Below are 19,033 nucleotides of genomic sequence, written 5' to 3'. Positions count from 1 at the left end.
TTTGCTGAACATTGTCTCAGAGCGTGAAATCCACGGGATTAGCTGCAGGCAACCCTGAGCTGAGTGTTTTGGTAGCTTGCTTAATTCAGAAATCGTAGAACCAACCTTTCAAATAGCTATAATTACTTTATGGAGGACTTCAGTGCAGCTACAATATTAGTTTGGAATTCTGTAAGTGTAGCTTAAATGAATGTAAAATGGCAAGATGAAAGGGTTTATTTTATTACTCCTCTATTTGACCGCTTTTGAACTCATCGTGCTCGCAGGAAATCATTGCCTTTAGCAAGTCTTCCATTCTGCTTCTTTCAAGAAGATCAAAGTTTTAAAATGCTTGAAACTTCTGATTATTGTTATTACTTGTATATGTGCCGGTGCCAGCGGGTCTGAGTGTGAGAATGGGTGTTCTCTTTATTGTACCTGGGAATAGGACACGTACCGCTGACAAGCAGAATGCCAGTATTCTGAAAGAGCATTTCTAGTTTTCCTGGGTTGTGATGGACGTATTGCTTTCTAATTTCCATCCCTTAGATTTAAGAAGATTATTCCCATTCCTGAACAGAGTATGGTTCAGATGTTGTGCTACCTCCTTGAATGTCTCCTGGCAGAGGAGAACACACCTCCTGACTGTCCCAAGGAGCTTTATGAACTTTACTTTGTCTTTGCTGCCGTCTGGGCCTTTGGTGGATCAATGTTTCGAGATCAGGTAAGACGGAAGATGCCTCTTCAGCATCTTTCACACAGTTTGTTTGTGTGGTTTTGTGTTGTTTTGATTTCTTCATACTTTCTGAAACATAGTGCTATGCCAGTAATGCTGTTTTCCTGGGGCTCTCATATAGGTGATAATAAACTAGAAACACAACAATTCCTTTTACGAAAGGCCTCGTTATCCAGGGTGTAACACCACCGGAGAACAGCTGAGGGGTCAGTGGTAAAGGTGGAGGGATGTTTGCTTATGCAGATGCATTTCACTGGGGAGAAACATAAGGTTAACTTATAGAAGCCTGTGGATGTGCATAATGTGATCAAATTAAGACTGATTTATCAGATGGATGTATCAGTGGAGCAGTCTTTCAGCCTTCTGACTGCACAGGTAGACGTGCTACATAACACAAACCAGCCGGTGTTTTGTCACCAGGGCAGAGCAGAGCCGGAGGAACAACCTCCCTTGACCTGCTGGTCATACTTTTCCTAAGGCACCCCAGGTGCCATTGACTTTCGTGGCCCCAGGGGCACACCTACTCTTGGGTGGTTGCATCCCCTAGTCAGAGGACGCCTTATCCTCAGATCTAAAGTGTGTAGTCCTGATGTCTGGGTCTGCCCACACTGCACTGCTGTCAAGGGCTTGGAGATCCACGTCTGATCTCCGCTGGGCTCGTGTCAAACTCTGTGTTGTCTGGACTATGCGGGAGGTCTCTCCACGAATGTAACACCAGACACCCCTCCCCAGCTCGGGTGGAGGCACTGCCGTTCTTGATGGCTGCTCAAGTGCTCCCAGGGGTCTCTTTGTGTGTTTTCATGTACCTTAACGCCAGACCTAGAGTGTCTGCTGGTCTCTTCAGATTTGCTCCATGCCAAGGATCAGATGCTTCAGGAAGTGCTGAACAACACAGCTCAAGCTCAGCTGGGTGCTCACTTGGTGCCATCACACCTTGTGACCATTGAATGACCTGTGCGAGACCAGCTTCCTTGGTCCTTGTGGAGCCTCCATTTCCCATGTGCCAGCTGGGAAATACTCAGCCTTAGTGTTGCCAGTCTAGGATGACTTAAAGAAACAAAACAAAGCACAATAAAGCCTGGGAAGCACTACTTGTCTTTGCTTCAGCAGTACAAGCGCAAGTATGCTGGTGTGCGGTGCTGTGGCAGCTGGCCGCTGTGTTCCCCGTGCCGCACAGTCAGTCTCGGGTGCATCAGGCCGGGCTCCTGCCTGCGGTAGTGGCTCTGGGTGGGCTGCAGGAGCAGCTGCAGGCACAGCGACCCTCCGGGAGGCTCCGCCGGGAGCCTGGCTGTGCGTTACTGCCCGCGATGCTCTGTAAATGTCAGAGCTGAGAGTGCGAGGGTACAGCAGTCCGAGCAATGGGGAGCCTGATGAAAAATGATCCAATATAAAATCTGTTTATTGCTTTCCACCGAAGGTGCCCTTCGCGCTGACCTTTCGCGGCCGAAATGTCAGGAGAAACAGTCTGGGAGGCTTCCCGCTACTCGGTGCTTGTTGGTGGGTAGCGGGGCCCCTGTATAAAAACAGGTGATAGATTTGCCATTTCCTGGCTCTGAAATTAGCGGTAATCCATATGGGGTTTTTATTAAGGAAGTGGTTTGAATTCCACACCGTTCTGGCAATAGAGCTGGGGCTGGAGTGGCTCCATTTAACCGCGGGGTCAGGGAGGGCGGGCAGCGCGGCACAGCGCGCTTGCAGGCGGTTTGGCTGTGCGGGGTAAGGGCACCCTTGTGGGAAAGCTTTTAGCAGCCACGCACGTCCCGCTCCACTGCGGGCGACTCTGCTGCCGCTGCTGAGGAGTTATAACAACAGGAGAATGGAGAATTACAGGGATTCTGCCTCTCTGAATAGCATGAGTCTGCAAAATCGTGGATACTATTAATGTGTTTTTCAAATCCACTGGTCTTTTGAGGGACTGTGGCTCAGGAGGCTTTATGGAGGACACTTGGTTCAGTTCAGCAACAAACCCAGGTTTCCTTATGGAGGCCGAGCAGCCTATGGACAATGTGTTGGTGACCCCACATTGTATGGCTATGGGGAGGAGAGACCCGCAGACACCCCAGGAACAAACTGTGCTGTTAAAACGGGCTAAATGATGCGTCCGGTATTTCACAAACATCTTTCTCACAGCAATTTTCCTCTCCTCCTCCCCTCCACCTCTCTCCAGTTCCCATTGTCCACATGGGAAGGTGTTTGGGCAGAATGGCTGGCCCAATGTCATACAGGAGACCTAGGGCAGAGGAGGGGACTAAGCACATTTTGTGAGTCCTGACCCAGCATCTAAAGCAAAACTGTCACCCCAGTTGAAAAAATTCAGATGCTCCAAAATCTCCATGTGTAGAAAGATACAATGGGGAAAAGCAAGGAAACGGGTGCTTTGAGGGGAATGTGGCAGCGCAGGATCACGGCGGGGTCAGAGGGGCAGACCCTCGCTGCTGCTTTGGTACGCTGGTGTCTGCAGTCCTGCTTGTCTGAAACGTTGTGGCTTGAAAAGAAGCCAGAAGACAACAACTCACTCTGAATAGAGTGGTGTGATTGATGAGGAAAGGCTTTGGTATGCATGCTGTGACTGACCATGAGCACAGATGTAGACGGATGTTGTGTCCTTGTCTGTTGGAAGAAGTAGGCACCAAGAATCAATCAAGTGGTCTGTTTAGTCATAGGCACGTATTTCTCTTTTTCAAATTGATCCATCTATCTAGTCTCAGACATACCAAGAGTGATCAACACATAGGATGAATTATTTAGATGAATAAATAGGACTGATGAGCAGAAATGAAGAAAATGAAAAATTAGGCTTAATAGCAGGAAAAATGATAAGAACTTTATGCTGTGGAATGTATTTTAAGGACTAATCCCGCTCTGGTGGACTGGGATAGATAACATTCTCCATTACTAATTAATTGATCCAGATTAGTGTATTTTCTCCACTTTTTGTCTTATAGCTTGTGGACTACAGAGTGGAGTTCAGCAAGTGGTGGGTGGCAGAATTCAAGACTATCAAGTTTCCCTCTCAGGGCACAGTCTTTGACTTCTACATTGATCCAGAAACGAAGAAGTTTGAACCTTGGTCTAAACTTATTCCTCAGTTTGAATTTGATCCAGAAATGCCCTTACAGGTATGTGAACCTTGCACGTGTTTTGTCTGGTCAGAGCACATGCATTTTAGTGACTGTATGCAGGCATTTCAATTGAAGTCTCATTCGAGGTCAAGCACTTCATAATAAGAATGGCATTCCGTCCTGGTTTTGTTAAAAACAAGTTTCTCTTTTAGTGAATTTGCCTGTCAGGTAAAACCTTCATATCAGCTGCGTTTTCCTGGAGAACCAGATCCATGTTTTGGTAAACATAGCAATGGAATGTGAGGTTATTGATAAGGACAGATTCGCATCTCGCGAGAGGGGCAATGAGAAACAGGTGACCAAGAAACTGACAAACAGAGTATAACATCCCATTCACGCGAATACTTCATGTAAAAGTGGGAGATCACGAGGATCTCGTCCATTTTGCTTATGGCCGAGATGAGGAGAGGACCTTGCTGGTCGTCCCTGCGAACTGAGGCCTCATGACAGACTGAATCCAGCTCCGGTTGGCTGCAGAGTCCAGTCCAGGACTTCAGGTGCCAGCTCTGCAGTTGCTGGGGCTTTCAAGATTGGTTTTGTATATTTTGTATTATTTTCTCTATTCTTATTAGTAGCATTAGTAAAACATTTTTAATTTTTCCAATTCTCTTCTCTCTGTCCTTCTTTCCCTCCCAATCACCTGTCCTGAGTGGGAATGGGGGAGAGAGAGGGGCTGAAGGTGGGGGAGAGGGGGCTAACAACACATCTGCCATGGTTGTATTGTCACCCCACAATCAAAACCCTTGACACATTCTTTATGAAGTACAACTCAATTACCCATCTTTCTTTACTGTACTTTGACTGTGAAGACTCATCCTCCATCCATCTTCCAGAGCTGAGTGATGTACATGAGGCGCAGGCTCAGAGACACCTATGAGCCAGGGCTGGTGTGCCCAGGGTGCGGGATGGAGGTGCGTTTGGCCTGCAGAGAGAAGCAGGATGTGGGACAACGTAGTGACAAAGTCCCTGAGACACCATCTCGTCATTCTGCGTGGCTGAAAATAGGGTTGTTTATATGATTTGGACGAAAAATGAGAGTTGCTGCAGGTAGTGAATTGCGTTTGCCAGCTATGCCTTTCTTTCCTTTTAGAGGTGCCACAGTGAGCAGATGACTTGTAAAAGTTGTTACCATTTTAGCAAAATGTGTGTTTGCGGGGAGATCCAGATGTTGCTCTCAGCATCCCGCTGTCATTGTTTCGTCTGTACAGATAGTTTGACTTGAATGGTTGGTAGCAGTGTATTGTTCCCTTCCTAGCGCCATCTAGAAACTCAGGTCACCGCACTCATTCCTGGCTCTCCCAGTTTGATGTCTCCTCAGAACATGGCAGTGGGGTGGTGCCACAGATGGGTACACGTACCTGCTCGTTTTGCCCCTCTCAGGCTTGCCTGGTGCCCACCACCGAGACGGTCCGTGTGCGGTACTTCATGGACAGGCTCCTGGAGCGCCGGCGCCCCGTGATGCTGGTGGGCAACGCCGGCACGGGGAAGTCTGTGCTGGTGGGGGACAAGCTCTGCTCACTGGATACAGACGCCTATGTGGTGAAGAAGGTCCCGTTTAACTACTACACCACCTCTGCCATGCTGCAAGGTAAGACAATGGCTGAGATGTGGGACTTCTGCCTGGCAGGTCACCAAATTCCTGGGGTGTCCGTCGGGGTTTGGAGCTGGGTGTGCACTGTGGGCACTGCACTGGCACCCACTGACTCTTAAATCCCACTGTGAAACTCACTGGTCCGCAGACTCCTGGTTTTATGGAAAATGGCATTTCCCAACATGAGGGATTGAATTCTGAACACCACGACTCTGGTTCAGGGCTGTGCAAAGCACACACTTAAATCTGCTGCTGTTCTCTACAGCACACAGCTCGTACTTGACTTGAGGTGTGTCTTTAATACGCTTGAATTTAAGCCCGTGCTGAATAGAATGGGTTGCTTGGCTGGGATCTAAGCTGTCCTCAGAGTGCAATGCTGGGAATTGCATCCCAGTTGTCAGTGAGGACAGTGCTAATGGGGCTGTGCAGGTGCTGCTGGTTCCTGGGCTGTCCCCCGCATCCTGATGCAGCCCCGTGTGCTCCCACGGAGCGGGTGCCACATCCCACCTCCCCAGGGGACACGGCTGCTGACCCTGGGAGGCTCTGACCTGGGGAAGCCCATGAGAATATCTTTGATGAGGATTTTGGCACATCAGTGAAAGATGAAGTTTGAGACCAGGATAAGGTCAGTTCTGCTGTGTAGTCTTTTCACAGATGAAGAGAAAGAGGGAATTGTTGAAAAGTGACTCATTTTGGAATGGTATTTTCACTTTCAGTTGACCTAAAGAGAGAGGATAATTTTCTACATGTATTTATTAATCAGGAATGAAACAACCTTGCTTGTTTTGAGTTGAACAACAGCTGTGGGTCACTGTAAACCAAAATAACTTCCTTTATGGAGTTTGGTCTGACCCAAGTGTCCTGAAATCCCTTTACTCCCTCTACAGGACCAGCACCAGTGAGACCAAGGTTTTAACCTTCACCATGTGGGTTTTTCCTGGCCAGGTGGCCCTGGGGCGAACACGCTCACGGCCATGAGCATCACAGCCCCTGTCTGTGCTCTGCTGGGCTCCCGACACTGCAGATGTTTTAAGGAAGGTGTCAGAGTTTAAAGTTGCCCTGTGGGACTGATCCACTCGCAGAGGTGACAGCACAGGCTCAGCCCACGCTGTGTCACCTGGGGCTGTGTCGTGGAGTCACGGCAGCTTTCTGGGGCAGGTCTGAAGGGTTTTGGGTCTTGCTAGTGTGTGATGGCTGCAGTCTCCCTCCTCCCTCCCAGGTGCCCCTTTGCTTTTTTCCCTGTGTTGGGGTCTCTGCAAAATGCCCTTGAGCTGCTAAATGGGCTGAGCTGTCTGGCAGTCTGTCTGTCTGTCTGTCTGTCTGTCTGTCTGTCTGTCTGTCTGTCTGTCTGTCTGTCTCTCTGTCCAGCTGCCTGGGTGGGGGACAAAGATGCTGAGGGACCTAGAGATTCTTTCTTATGGGGAGAGACTGAGAGCTCTGGGGCTGTTGAGCTGGAGAAGAGAAGCTGAGAGGGATCTGATCAATGGGATCAATATGTCAGGGTGGCTGTCAGAGGATGGACCAGAGTCTGTTCAGTGGTGCCCAACGCCAGGGTGAGGGGCAGCGGGCACAGACTGAAACACAGGAGGCTCCATCTGAACATGAGCAGAAACTTGTTTGCTGGGAGGTGCCAGAGCCTGGCCCAGGCTGCCCAGGGCGGGTGTGGAGTCTCCTTCTCTGAGACATTGAAACCCGCCTGGACCCACCTGTGTGATCTGCTCTGTGACCCTGCGTGAGCAGGGGGGTTGGACTGGGAGATCTGCAGAGGTCCCTTCAGCCCAACCAGCCTGGGATCCTGTGATTCTGTGAATGTGCAGCCGTTTGTCTCCAGCTGGATGGGCGAGTGTGTGCAGGTGTTATTTGTACAGGCAGACCTGGCACCGTGTCCCTGGTCATGAGCTGTGGGCTGAGTCAGTGATTTTCTTCCCCTGCACAGAGGAGCAAGTTGTCTTGTGTGTGGATGAAGATGTGGTGGTGAGATTTGCATTGAGAAGCATGATTTATACTGCTTGGCCTGGATCCCTGCTGCTCATTTTTTAGAGTTAATTTGTCCCTTTTTGTGTAGTTTGTCACTTGGCTGCTTTATTCTTTTCCCCAGCAGGCACATCTTTAAATTTGTAAAACATGGGCACAAAGTAATTTTGGATTTTTTCTTACTTAAAAAAGATCCTAACCTGAGTTCCAGTAGTTCCTTAGACAAGGTGCCTGTTGCTGCAGAGATGTATAAGATGCAGCCCTTAGGGGAAGCAGAGTTGTTGTTCAACCCATCCCTGCATCCTGTGGCTTCCAGAAGCGCCGTGTGCACAGGGGTTAAAAGGAGCCCAACACTCTCTCTGCCTGAACCTGGGGCCAGTTTGGGGATTTTCTGTAGTTTATTGTGACTAAATACCACATTCTGTGGCATTTGCCCTGGGCCTCGCTCTGCTTCGTGCCCTCTTGGGCCTCTGCCCCTCCATCAGATGTAGCCCTGGCTTCTGTCATTCAGAGAAATTGCAATAAATCTTGTGGTTTTTTTTGTTTGGGTTCTTTTTTTCCCTCTCCCTTGCTCACCAACCAGAAGGTACGAGGTGTCCAGACTGTTTCTTTGAGGTGCTGGTTTGAGTATGTGTCAGGATCTCACACAGACACACCGCCCCTTATTATTATTGTGAGATACGGCTTTGAATTAAAATACCACTTCCACGAACATGTCACTTGATCCCCAGTAATTGTATTTCAGTGTGATGAATCTCTTGCGTACTTGTTTAACCTCAAAAAGGGCTGATTTTATATGTTAATTAGGGACTAATTAAATTTAAATTAAATGCTTATTTGAAACACTTAATTTAACTTGCTACCAGAAATTTCAAATATTGTGGTTTTATTGAACGGGGAGAGAGGCTCCGCTGAGGAAAGATTCATCATTTTTCGTAGCACAATCCATTCCTTTGTGCAGCAACTGTCTGTGACAAGAAATCAGCTGCGTTTTGAGTGGTGAGCAAGGCGAGCTGTCTGCAGTGCACCCAAGCAGGAAAAACCCAGCGTTTTGAAAGGTCTGTGATCTGAAACAAACCAACGGAATATAAATCTTCCTTAACAACTTTTGCACGTGATAATAAATGGCTTAAAAAAACTCCCAGTCCCGTTTACATTTGCCAGTCTTCCCTAATTACAAAGAATTGCTACTTACCGTGTGCTGCTTTATAGCACCTTATAGGTCTGTTGCCAACCCAAAACTGCTAATGAAACAAATTCTTCGAGTAAGCACAGGGCAGAAAACCCACCCGGGGTCTGGGCAGAGGAGCGTTGCTTCCGTTTGCTTTTCCACTTACTGAGACAGTAAAGGTTGCCTGGGCTGCAATCAGAGGAATCAATAACCTATAGAACATGATGTGCAGCGACGTGGGGTGATTTTTATTAAATATCAGCCCAGGATTATAAATATTCCCCACGTTTTATGAGCTAGAGCAACATATGACCCCAGCCTTCTGCTAAAACAAATTAAAGTCTTCCAAGGCTTTGAAATGCGAAACTGTTCTCTCCGTGCTTTCCTTTGCGTGTGCGTGACCCTACTTGAAACTAGGTGGTAATTTGACAGCTCGTGTTGGAATTAAGTCTTGTCACATTATCTGGAGGGTTGGGTAACGCTGGTGAGAAGATCAGGGAACTTATGATTATTTGATGCATTTAAATAAAAGTGTCATGTTGGTTGTTCTGAAGATGTCCAGGAATTTGGCCCTGAGATCGCCTATTTTTGTCTAACAGGGTAAAAGATGCATATATTCACAAAACCAGCAGCTTTGCTCGTGGGCTTCTGTGCCCACAGCATCCATCTCCCTTTCTCCATCGCAGCGCCCAGTGCCTGCTGCCCTGGCCACGCTGCAGTTGCCGCATCGCCGGGGCAGGCAGCAGGGGATGCTCACTGCTCTGGCACAGCCACCTCTGCAAGCAAGATTTCGTTTAAAAAATTATGCAGAAGAGATTCAAAAGGCTTTATCTTGCATGAAAAGCTCTTGTTTGCTCTGAGGTAGACATGTTTTGTAGCAGACGAAGTTTGTTGTATTTTTGTTTGGAAGGAAGAGTTGAGAGCTTTCTGATTTAAGTCAAACCAAAGTGCTGACCAAGGGTCCCTGCAGGGCTCCCAGCTGCACTGTAGAATCATAGAATCAGTTTGGTTGGAAGAGACCTTCAGGATCATCGAGTCCAACCGTAACCCAGCTCTAGCACTCTAGTCCCTGAGAACCTCATCTCCACGTCTGTCCAATCCTCCAGGGCTGGTGACTCCAGCACTGCCCTGGGCAGCCTGTTCCAATGCCCCACAGCCCTTTGGGGAAGAAATTGTTCCCCAGATCCAGCCTCAGCCTCCCCTGGTGCAACTTGAGACCATTTCCTCTGCTCCTGGCGCTTGTTCCTGGGGAGCAGAGCCCGACCCCCCCTGGCTCCGAGCTCCTTCCAGGCAGTTCAGAGATCAGAAGGTCTCCCCTCAGCTCCTGTTCTCCAGCTGAACCCCCAGGCCCCTCAGCTGCTCCTCATACAGCTGCAGCTGGGGGACATCTCAGCTCCTTGAGGGGCCGCTGTAGCTACACACAGCACAGCATTGAGCTGGGCTGAGAAATCATTTTTATTTTGCAGCAGTTGCTCTCCCAGTAGATGAGCTTTGCACCTCTGCCTCCCTACAGGTATGCTTGAGAAACCTCTGGAGAAAAAGGCTGGTAGGAATTATGGCCCTCCAGGTACCAAGAAGCTCGTGTACTTCATTGATGATCTCAACATGCCCGAGGTGGACGCTTACGGGACAGTGCAGCCCCATACGCTGATCCGGCAGCACCTGGACTACGGCCACTGGTAGGAGCCTGCTTGGGCTTGGTTGTCGGAGACCTTTTTGTTCAGCTCCAGTGCTGGGGAGTGGGTTTGAGAGAATCTCAAAGCGTGGGTCCCTCTTCCCATTGCATACTGCTGGGCTAGAGCTGGTTGGGAGGCTCTGGGTGAACTGAGAGTTGAGCACCCTCAGGGCTTCCCCTGTCCCCAGCAAACAAATTCACTTAGAATCACAAAACGTCCTGAGCTGGAAGGGACCCGCAAGGATCATCGAGTCCAGCTCCTGTCCCTGCACAGGACAACCCCACAGTTCACACCGTGTGTCCGAGGACGTTGTCCATCGCTTCTTTAATACCGCTTGATTGCTTACTCATAGCTGGGTTGAGAGGAGCTTTGCTCTGCTCTTGCTGTGGCTTGTGACTGTGGTCCCAGTGCAAAGCCTGCGAGGGGAGCGCGATGCTCGGCCTTGCTGCCCCGCGACGCTGAGAGCAGAGGCGGCTGTGGATTTGGCCTCAGCTGGGGTGAACCCCCCTGCTGTGAGCACCTAACATTGTCTTCTGTCAGGCAGCAGCAAACAACCATTATCTAGGCAGAGGTGATTTGAAGGAAAAGCAGTGACTGTTTTGGAAGGAGATTGGTGTGTTTTACACTTTAGCCAGCAGCTCTGTGTGGGACATGAATATTTGCATCTCTCCACAGGGAATACAGGGCAGGGACGCATTGCAATTTCCACTCTCCTCAGCTGTGTGCATGCCTGAGCTCTGCCAAAAGCTTCCGAGGAACAGAGACAGTGGAGCGGAGGCAGAAATCTTGGGCTGTGGGTGTCAGGGAAGTCAGGCAGATAGAGGGTGAGGGAGCTGCGAGGGAGCGTTGGAGGCACAAGGGGCTGCAGCGAGGAGTAGGGGGATGCAGTGAGGCGCAGAGGGATGCAACGAGGTGTGGGGGATGGAGTGAGGCATAGGGGGATGCAGCGAGGTGCGGTGGGATGCAGCAACGTACAGGGGATGCAGCGAGGTGCGGGGGGATGCAGCAACGTACAGGGGATGCGGCGAGGTGCGGGGGGATGCAGCAACGTACAGGGGATGCAGCGAGGTGCGGGCGGATGCAGCAACGTACAGGGGATGCAGCGAGGTGCGGGCGGATGCAGCAACGTACAGGGGATGCAGCGAGGTGCGGTGGGATGCAGCAACGTACAGGGGATGCAGCGAGGTGCGGGGGGATGCAGCAACGTACAGGGGATGCAGCGAGGTGCGGGCGGATGCAGCAACGTACAGGGGATGCAGCGAGGTGCGGGGGGATGCAGCAACGTACAGGGGATGCAGCGAGGTGCGGGGGGATGCAGCAACGTACAGGGGATGCAGCGAGGTGCGGGGGGATGCAGCAACGTACAGGGGATGCAGCGAGGTGCGGGCGGATGCAGCAACGTACAGGGGATGCAGCGAGGTGCGGGCGGATGCAGCAACGTACAGGGGATGCAGCGAGGTGCGGGCGGATGCAGCAACGTACAGGGGATGCAGCGAGGTGCGGGCGGATGCAGCAACGTACAGGGGATGCAGCGAGGTGCGGGCGGATGCAGCAACGTGCAGGGGATGCAGCGAGGTGCGGGGGGATGCAGCATGCCATGGGTCCCCTCCCAGACACATCGAGGCCTTCTGCCCATGTGCTCAGCAGTGCCCACTGGGCACTGTATTGCATGCAGGAAGTTATCATCTCACCAATATAATAGGCTCAGGTAGGATCTCTCAGCAAAGCATATTTTTTTAACGATTTTGCAAGGTTGGGTGTTCCACCTAAAGGTAGGCACACAAAACAGGGCAAAAAGCCACTGCTTATATCCACCCCTAATCCCAACTGCAAATTCCCTCCCCAGTTCCCCGTTGGTTGGGTACGGCAGGGTTTACAGACTACCTGACACTTCCTAGCTGCCAAGGCTCAGTTTACCTGTCTCACGACTCCATTCTAATAACCCTTCCCATTATTTCTTTATTTTCATTGAAGGTGTGTTTTCTTGACTGTCTGAATTTTAACCACTGGAATGGTTTTCAATTCCTCCACACCCGCTCTGGGCAGCCTGGGCCAGGCTCTGGCACCTCCCAGCAAACAAGTTTCTGCTCATGTTCAGATGGAGCCTCCTGTGTTTCAGTCTGTGCCCGTTGCCCCTCGCCCTGGCATTGGGCACCACTGAACAGAGTCTGGTCCATCCTCTGACACCCACCCTGAGATATTGATCCCATTGATCAGATCCCTCTCAGCCTCTCTTCTCCAGCTCAACAGCCCCAGCTCTCTCAGTTTCTTGTCACAAGAAAGGTGCTCCAGATCCCTTAGCATCTTTGTAGCCACCGCTGGACTCTCTCCAGTAATTCCTTGTCCTTCTTAAACCAGGGAGCCCAGGACTCCCTGTCCTCCCCCGGCAGCAGCAGCCTGCTGACCCTTGTCATGTCCCACCTGGCGCTATGGTTGGGGGAGGTGTGACTGAGATTTGTCAGTCCCCTGGGTTGGAAAAAAGTACATACAATCCTGAAGGTCCACAAACAAAAGACCTTTATTTTTTGTAGCTTGGTCCAATTGGCAAATGACTCAGTGGCAGAAGCATTTATGTTACTTAAGCTCAATCGATAAACAGTTTAGCAGCGAAAAGATTCACATGAAAGAGTTTTGTGGCACAAGTGGGGCTCTAAACCTTATGTTACTGTATTACTCACAAAAAGGAAGGCAAAGAAATAGGAATATAGGAAGGAAAGAGAGAGGAAGAAAAGAAGGGGAAAGGAAGGGGGAAGGAAATGGGAAGGGAAGGAAAAGGAAAGGGAAAGGAAAGGTCTCACCACCCTTAGGGCTCCGTGGTGTGTTTGAGGGGTTTGTAGTCTCAGGTCCAGTTCCTATGCAGGAATGCTTGGGTCTGTAGTCAGGGTTCAGCACCCTGTGGTGTGTGGTTCGGTTCCCGTGGTCAGCCCGGTGGGTGGAAGGGTCCCCAGGGTGGCACCCTGCCCATGCTGGCACAGGTTTTATAGGGTTTATAGCCCTCGGGATCACCTGGGCTTTTGTGCAGGCGTCACTGGGGGTGATTGTGGAAGATGGGGGAGGCCCGGAGGGTCTCTCAGCCTGGGCCTTGACACCGTGTCGGGCCTGTCAGCGCACAGGCTGCGTGTCCTTCAACACAGCACTGCCTGTGTCACCCAGCCTTTGTCTGTGGCTGTCACCTCGGCCTTGACATGTAAATCACCATTCACCTGCTCACGATGGCCCGTCTCCCATGACTGGGTGTTGCAGGGCTGGGTTTGCCAGAGTGTTTGAGAGTCACCCTTGTAGTCTCTCACACCCTGTCCCGGGTTGGGATCAAACCAGAGACACTCCTGCTGTTTTCTGCCATTTCCATGCAAGTGAAGAGTATGGCCCAGGGGCTTTGCTCAGTGCTTATTACTGATAGAAATATTAGCTACAGGTTGTTGAAGCTGAAGGATTTCCACCAGGAGCAGGACTCGCGTGTGCCAGGCCGTGTACAGATAGGCCGGCAACCTGGGCCTGGGCCTCATCTTGGCAAGACGCAGAATTTGACCCCCTGAAGACAAGCGGCCTCTGGCAGCCCAGGGACACGTACTGAGAGAGGCAGTGGCCGTGGTCACTGTGCTGCTGCTTGTGTTTTGCCCGAAGGTACGACCGGACCAAGCTGTCGCTGAAGGAGATCACGAACGTGCAGTATGTGTCGTGCGTGAACCCGACGGCGGGGAGCTTCGCCATCAACCCTCGGCTGCAGGTAAAGCCCTGCACAACGGCAGGTGCATCGCTGGGTTTATTTTGGGGTGGATCATTTAAACGTGAGGTTAGAGGACAACCACTGGCAGATCCTGCTGTTGTTTTATCAGTACAAATGGCACGAATCTGTCGAGTGACTGTGATTCCTAATAGTGAAGCACCGAACTGGGTCCCTTATTCCCTTGTTTGTTTTTCCTCGCATTCTGCAGCTCCGTCGGAGGAGGAAGTCAAAAGTTGCCAGCCAGCTTAACACCTACTTTCAGGACAACCTTCTGGTCCATACAGGCAGATTTTGCCTTCATTTAGCTCGTATTTAGCTCTGAAGCATGGTGCATTAACGCCGCCTGCTTTCCAGAATTGTCTGCTGCAGCTGTCAGTAAAAAGAGGTGTGGGGGAGAAACCCAAACGAAGAAAACAGACAAAACTAAAAAAAAACCCAAGCCACACCAAAACACAACAACAACAAAAACCCCAAAAAACCCCAAACCAAGCAACCAAACAAAACCAACAAAACAAAGAACACCAAAACCAACCAACCAACCAAATCCCCCCAAAAACCTAACCGAACAAAAAAACCCCAAGCCAAACAAAAAGCAGTTCAAGCGCTGCTGATAACAGAAGATTTGGGAAGAGATCTTAAACATTAGACTTTGATTTTTGGGAGCTGCCAACCGATGGAGGGACTGGGTAGCAGTGAGCAAAATTCATTTCATCATGGAGAAACCTAATGACCAGAGTCAGCTTGGACCCTGGCTCCTCTTCAGCAAGGTGTGGAGTTAAAATGAAGTGTCCCATGGGCAACTTTGCAAGTTCCAAATTAGTAAAGAGGTCCTCTGGGAGATGGCACCTTCCAGGGGCTGCTCTTAATAGAGACAGTGACTGGGCTTTGTCCGAGGTCGGTGGGACCTTCAGAGCCCTTTGGCTCTTCAATGGACTGCACTTCCAGTGTAGCATTGGTGAGATGCAGTTGAAAATCCCTGGTTTAGTGAGCAGAGTGATGTCACTTCCCACCTGAGCTCTGCTGGCAAACTGGGAGAGGGAAATAACCTTGTTCAGGTGGACTGCAAATCAGAGAATCATAGAACAACCCAGGTTGGAAGGGACCTCAAAAGATCATCTGGTCCAGCATTTCATGGGAAAGGGAGCCTAGATGAGATTATCACAGCAAATCCCCAAGGGCATTTTGCTTGAAAGGTGTTTTTCTACCTCTCTGACCTTTCCATGCCTTCCTTTCTCTCCCTCAGCGTCACTTCTGTGTCTTCGCGCTGTCCATCCCTGGGCAGGATGCCTTGTCCAGGATCTATAGCACCATTTTAACGCAGCACCTGACAAGTGGAAATTTCTCGGGGGCTGTGCAAAAATCAGCTCAGCAGCTGATTGCCCTTGCCCTGGGACTGCACCAGAAAGTAGCCGCTACATTCCTTCCAACAGCCATCAAGTTCCACTACATTTTCAACTTGAGAGACTTCTCCAATATCTTCCAAGTAAGTGCAGTTGCTGTCCTGTGGGACTTGAAGCTTGTCCCGATGCTACAAGAGGCTGCGGAGCTGTGTTCCTCTAGCTCTGGTGGGCAGAATGCAGTCTCCTACCTAAAAATGACACAGCACATGTGTGCCCTGAGTAAAGTGGGTGACCTTAGGCCATTCCTTAATTCCTTGTTAGTTTTGGATGGATTCCAGAACCATTGCCCATGGCTTTGAGAAGCTTAGTTACTTTCCAGCCTCTTGTGGTCAGCAGGGAGGGATGAGTAGTTCCAGATGGATGTGCAGGTTTGGGGTGGGTTGAAACGCCCTCTGGCTGTAGAAGGGACCAGCTGAAGGGAGCTTTGGGCTTCCGACTTCAGCACTTAAATGACTGATGGTGAGTGCGATGGAGCTGCGCTCATCTTTGGGAGCCTCAGTTCCACACGTGTAAATGTGGGGATTAATGGCACTGTTCCACCACACAGGCAAATTATTTTATTGTACTGAAGCAGGTGGTGGATAGTTAGTGGGTTACTGGCCCTGAAGTTAGATCCAGCTTAGCTTGTTGGCCTGTACTGGCATGTCCTCTTAGCTTCTTGATGGTCAGATGCTCAGTATGTGCATGAAGGGTGGCATTTAAAAAGGTGATAATTGAATCAAACCCAGCTTTGACTTAATTGCTAAAACTGAATTTCCACCAGAGCCAGTTCTGTACCAAGGGGAAGTTGTTCAGATTTAGAAATATTTTCTTCCAACAACGGAGAGACTTTTTTTTCCCCTGAAATCTCATACTTTGAAGCAGTAGATATTACTGCTCAAAGAGCCTTTCAGAGTTTAAGGCTGATTAGTAAAATTTGAGAAGGTTCTCAGCAGCCAAATCGAGAGGTTTGGAACACCATAAACTCTTGTAGAACCCCGGTTTGTAACTTGTTGCTGTCCTTCTTAACGCCTGTTCTCCTAAGTACGTACTGAAAGTTTGGTGCCTTGTGGTCTGGTCCATCACACAAGAACTGAAGTAATGACGTAGTGGGAAATGCAAAAACAGGGCCTTGAAAAAGTTAATAACTCTTTTGTGCCAAGAAAGAATCAGACCTGTCACTTATGCTCAGCTAAACATCAGCAGCTTTTGATGTTAGATGTGGGTCGTGTTAACTCCTGACTTCTAGTTAATCTGTGCTTTGAAAGGCAGAGAGAGAAAAGCAGCATTTCCATGGGAAGCTTTAATTTTAACTGTAACCTGCTTGAAAGGTGCTCAGGTTGTGGGATATTAGGAAATGTCCTGCCAGGTCTGGATGCTGGGGCAGGAGCAGCGACTGAGCTCAGGTGTTGTTTTGTTTATCGCGTGGCTTCAGGAGTGGGGGAGTCTGGCTCCTGGGCTTCATAATGTTTATTGAAATAGTGGTCCAATTTTTCTTGAAATCCTTCCTTACCTTTTGGATTCATTCTTGATTATTCCTTCACATTAAATATTCTTGAGTTTTTGAGATCTCCTGATATCCTGTTTGTCCCTACGGGAACACAATTTTCTTCCTGAAATTGAGTGTGAAAGAAGCTCTGGACTCCGGGAATGCATTTCCATGTGTTACTTTCATTCAATCTTCATAAACTCATAATTTAGCTCACACTCTCTTGTCCAAACCCTTCTTGTGCAGTGCTAGCTTCAAAGTCAGGTCAGGCTGATCAGCCAAGTTTTGAATGTTTCCATGACTGGAGTTCCCATAACCTCTCCGACCCTTGTCACACCACTAAACCCACTCCACGGTGAAGCTGATTTATTTTTATTTCAGTTGGAATTTCCCTTCCTGCAGTTTGTTACCTCTTGTCCTTTTGCTATACACCTCCAAAAAAAATTGGCTCAGTCTTCTCTATAACTCCCTATTAGGTAGTTGTAGACAGAGTGTCGAGGGTTAGGATTGCGGGGTGACAATCAAACCCTGGCAGATGTATTGTTAACCTCTTCTCCCCCCCACTTCCCCCTTTTGCCCCTCCCTCTCCCCCCTTCCCACTCAGGACAGGCGATCAGGAGGGAAAGAAGGACAGAGAGAAGGGAGTTGGAAAAGTTAAAGATGTTTTACTAATGCTACTGATAAGAATAGAGAAAATAATACAAAATATACAAAACCCATCTTGTAAGTCTCAGCAACTGCAGAGCCAGCACCCAAAGTCCTGGATTAGACTCTGTAGCCAACCGGAGCTGGATTCAGTCTCTCACTAAGCCTCAGTTCGCAGGGACGACCAGCAAGGTCCTCTCCTGATGTCGGCCATGAGGAAAAAGGGAAAAAAGGCAAAGGGGACGAGATCCTCGTGATCTCCCACTTTTATATGAAGTATTCACGTGAACGGAATGTTATTCACCGTTGGTCAGTCTCTCGGACATCAGTTTCTCGTTGCCCCTCTCGCGAGATGTCCATCCGTGCTTATCAATAAGTTTTCATTCCCTTGCTGGGTTTAACCAAAACATGTGTTGGGTTCTCCAGGAAAATGCAGCTGACATGAAGGCTTGAGCTGACAGGCAAATTCACTAAAAGAGAAACTTGTTTTTAACAAAACCAGGACATTCCACCCCTTATCATATGACATTCACTGAATACTTAAACCTTATCAATACAATCTATCAATACAATCTAATTAATCACTACTACTATATATATATATATACATATGTACATATATACACAGGAGTAATTAATCAGTGGACCATCCTTTGAAAAGTTCATTAAGTTCATTTTGTCACCACAGTCTCCCAGGGCAGGGAAAATGGTCCAAGTGCATCTCATGACCCCTGTTGGTGGGTTAAGGACACCAACTTCCAAGAAGGTGTCGGGCGCCACTCGAAGAAGCCAGCGCTGGTTTCATCACCATTGTCTTGATCTGAAAGACACTTATTAAACATTGTTAGTGCGGCAATTCACATCGTACAGTTCAGCATTGCATATTTTCACCTAAAATCCAATCCCCTTGAGGTACACACCGAACTTCTCCATCCTTAAGCATCACCCACCAGGTGCTGCCAGGTCCCTGGGCAAAAACAATCCCACGAATAGGTTTGCCTGTGCCTGAGGCAGGAGGAACCCAGACTGCCTTTCCTAACATATTTTCCATGTGTACTACAGGGACTTTATCTCCTTCTACAGTCCATAGAATTTCTGATTGGGCAGGCCCGGCTCGATTGGTTGATCCCCTGGTGTTGACCAACCAAGTGGCTTTTGCTAAATGTGAATCCCAGTTTTTAAAGGCTCCACCAGCCAGTGCCTTTAGTGTAGTTTTTAACAAACCATTGCACCTTTCAGTTTTCCCAGAGGCTGGTGCATGATATGGAATATGATACACCCACTCAATACCATGTTCTTTGGCCCAATTGTCTATAATACTGGTTTTGAAATGAGTACCATAGTCTGATTCAATTCTTTCTGGCGTACCCGACCACCAAAGGACTTGCTTCTCAAGGCCCAAGATGGTATTTCGGGCTGTAGCAGGAGGTACGGCAGATGTTTCCAACCATCCAGTGGTTGCTTCCACCATTGTAAGTACATAACGCTTACCTTGACGTGTTTGTGGAAGTGTAATATAATCAATCTGCCAAGCTTCTCCATAC

The 19,033-nt window shown here is 49.2% G+C and overlaps 1 protein-coding gene across 1 annotated transcript; it reads left to right on the top strand.

The window, feature by feature from the left end:
• Window positions 1-229: 229 nt before the first annotated feature.
• Window positions 230-16,922, top strand: LOC136115827 (dynein axonemal heavy chain 9-like). Its single transcript, XM_071800819.1, has 6 exons — window positions 230-703; window positions 3,661-3,834; window positions 5,218-5,425; window positions 10,087-10,252; window positions 13,874-13,976; window positions 15,220-16,922. Exons 1-6 carry the CDS (start codon window positions 563-565, stop codon window positions 15,673-15,675), a joined length of 1,248 nt encoding a protein of 415 aa, XP_071656920.1. The 5' UTR covers window positions 230-562; the 3' UTR covers window positions 15,676-16,922.
• Window positions 16,923-19,033: the final 2,111 nt, after the last annotated feature.

The sequence above is a fragment of the Patagioenas fasciata genome, chromosome 33 (assembly GCF_037038585.1).
Source record: "Patagioenas fasciata isolate bPatFas1 chromosome 33, bPatFas1.hap1, whole genome shotgun sequence".
NCBI lineage: Eukaryota > Metazoa > Chordata > Aves > Columbiformes > Columbidae > Patagioenas > Patagioenas fasciata.
The sequence above is the reverse complement of the archived record's forward strand: the minus strand, read 5'-3'. Positions and strand labels throughout refer to the sequence as shown.

Coding starts and splice junctions, on each gene's coding strand:
- LOC136115827 (XM_071800819.1), top strand. CDS start 563: ATGGTTCAGATGTTGTGCTACCTCCTTGAATGTCTCCTGGCAGAGGAG. Junction 704..3,660: donor GATCAATGTTTCGAGATCAG/GTAAGACGGAAG, acceptor TTTGTCTTATAG/CTTGTGGACTACAGAGTGGA. Junction 5,426..10,086: donor CACCTCTGCCATGCTGCAAG/GTAAGACAATGG, acceptor GCCTCCCTACAG/GTATGCTTGAGAAACCTCTG.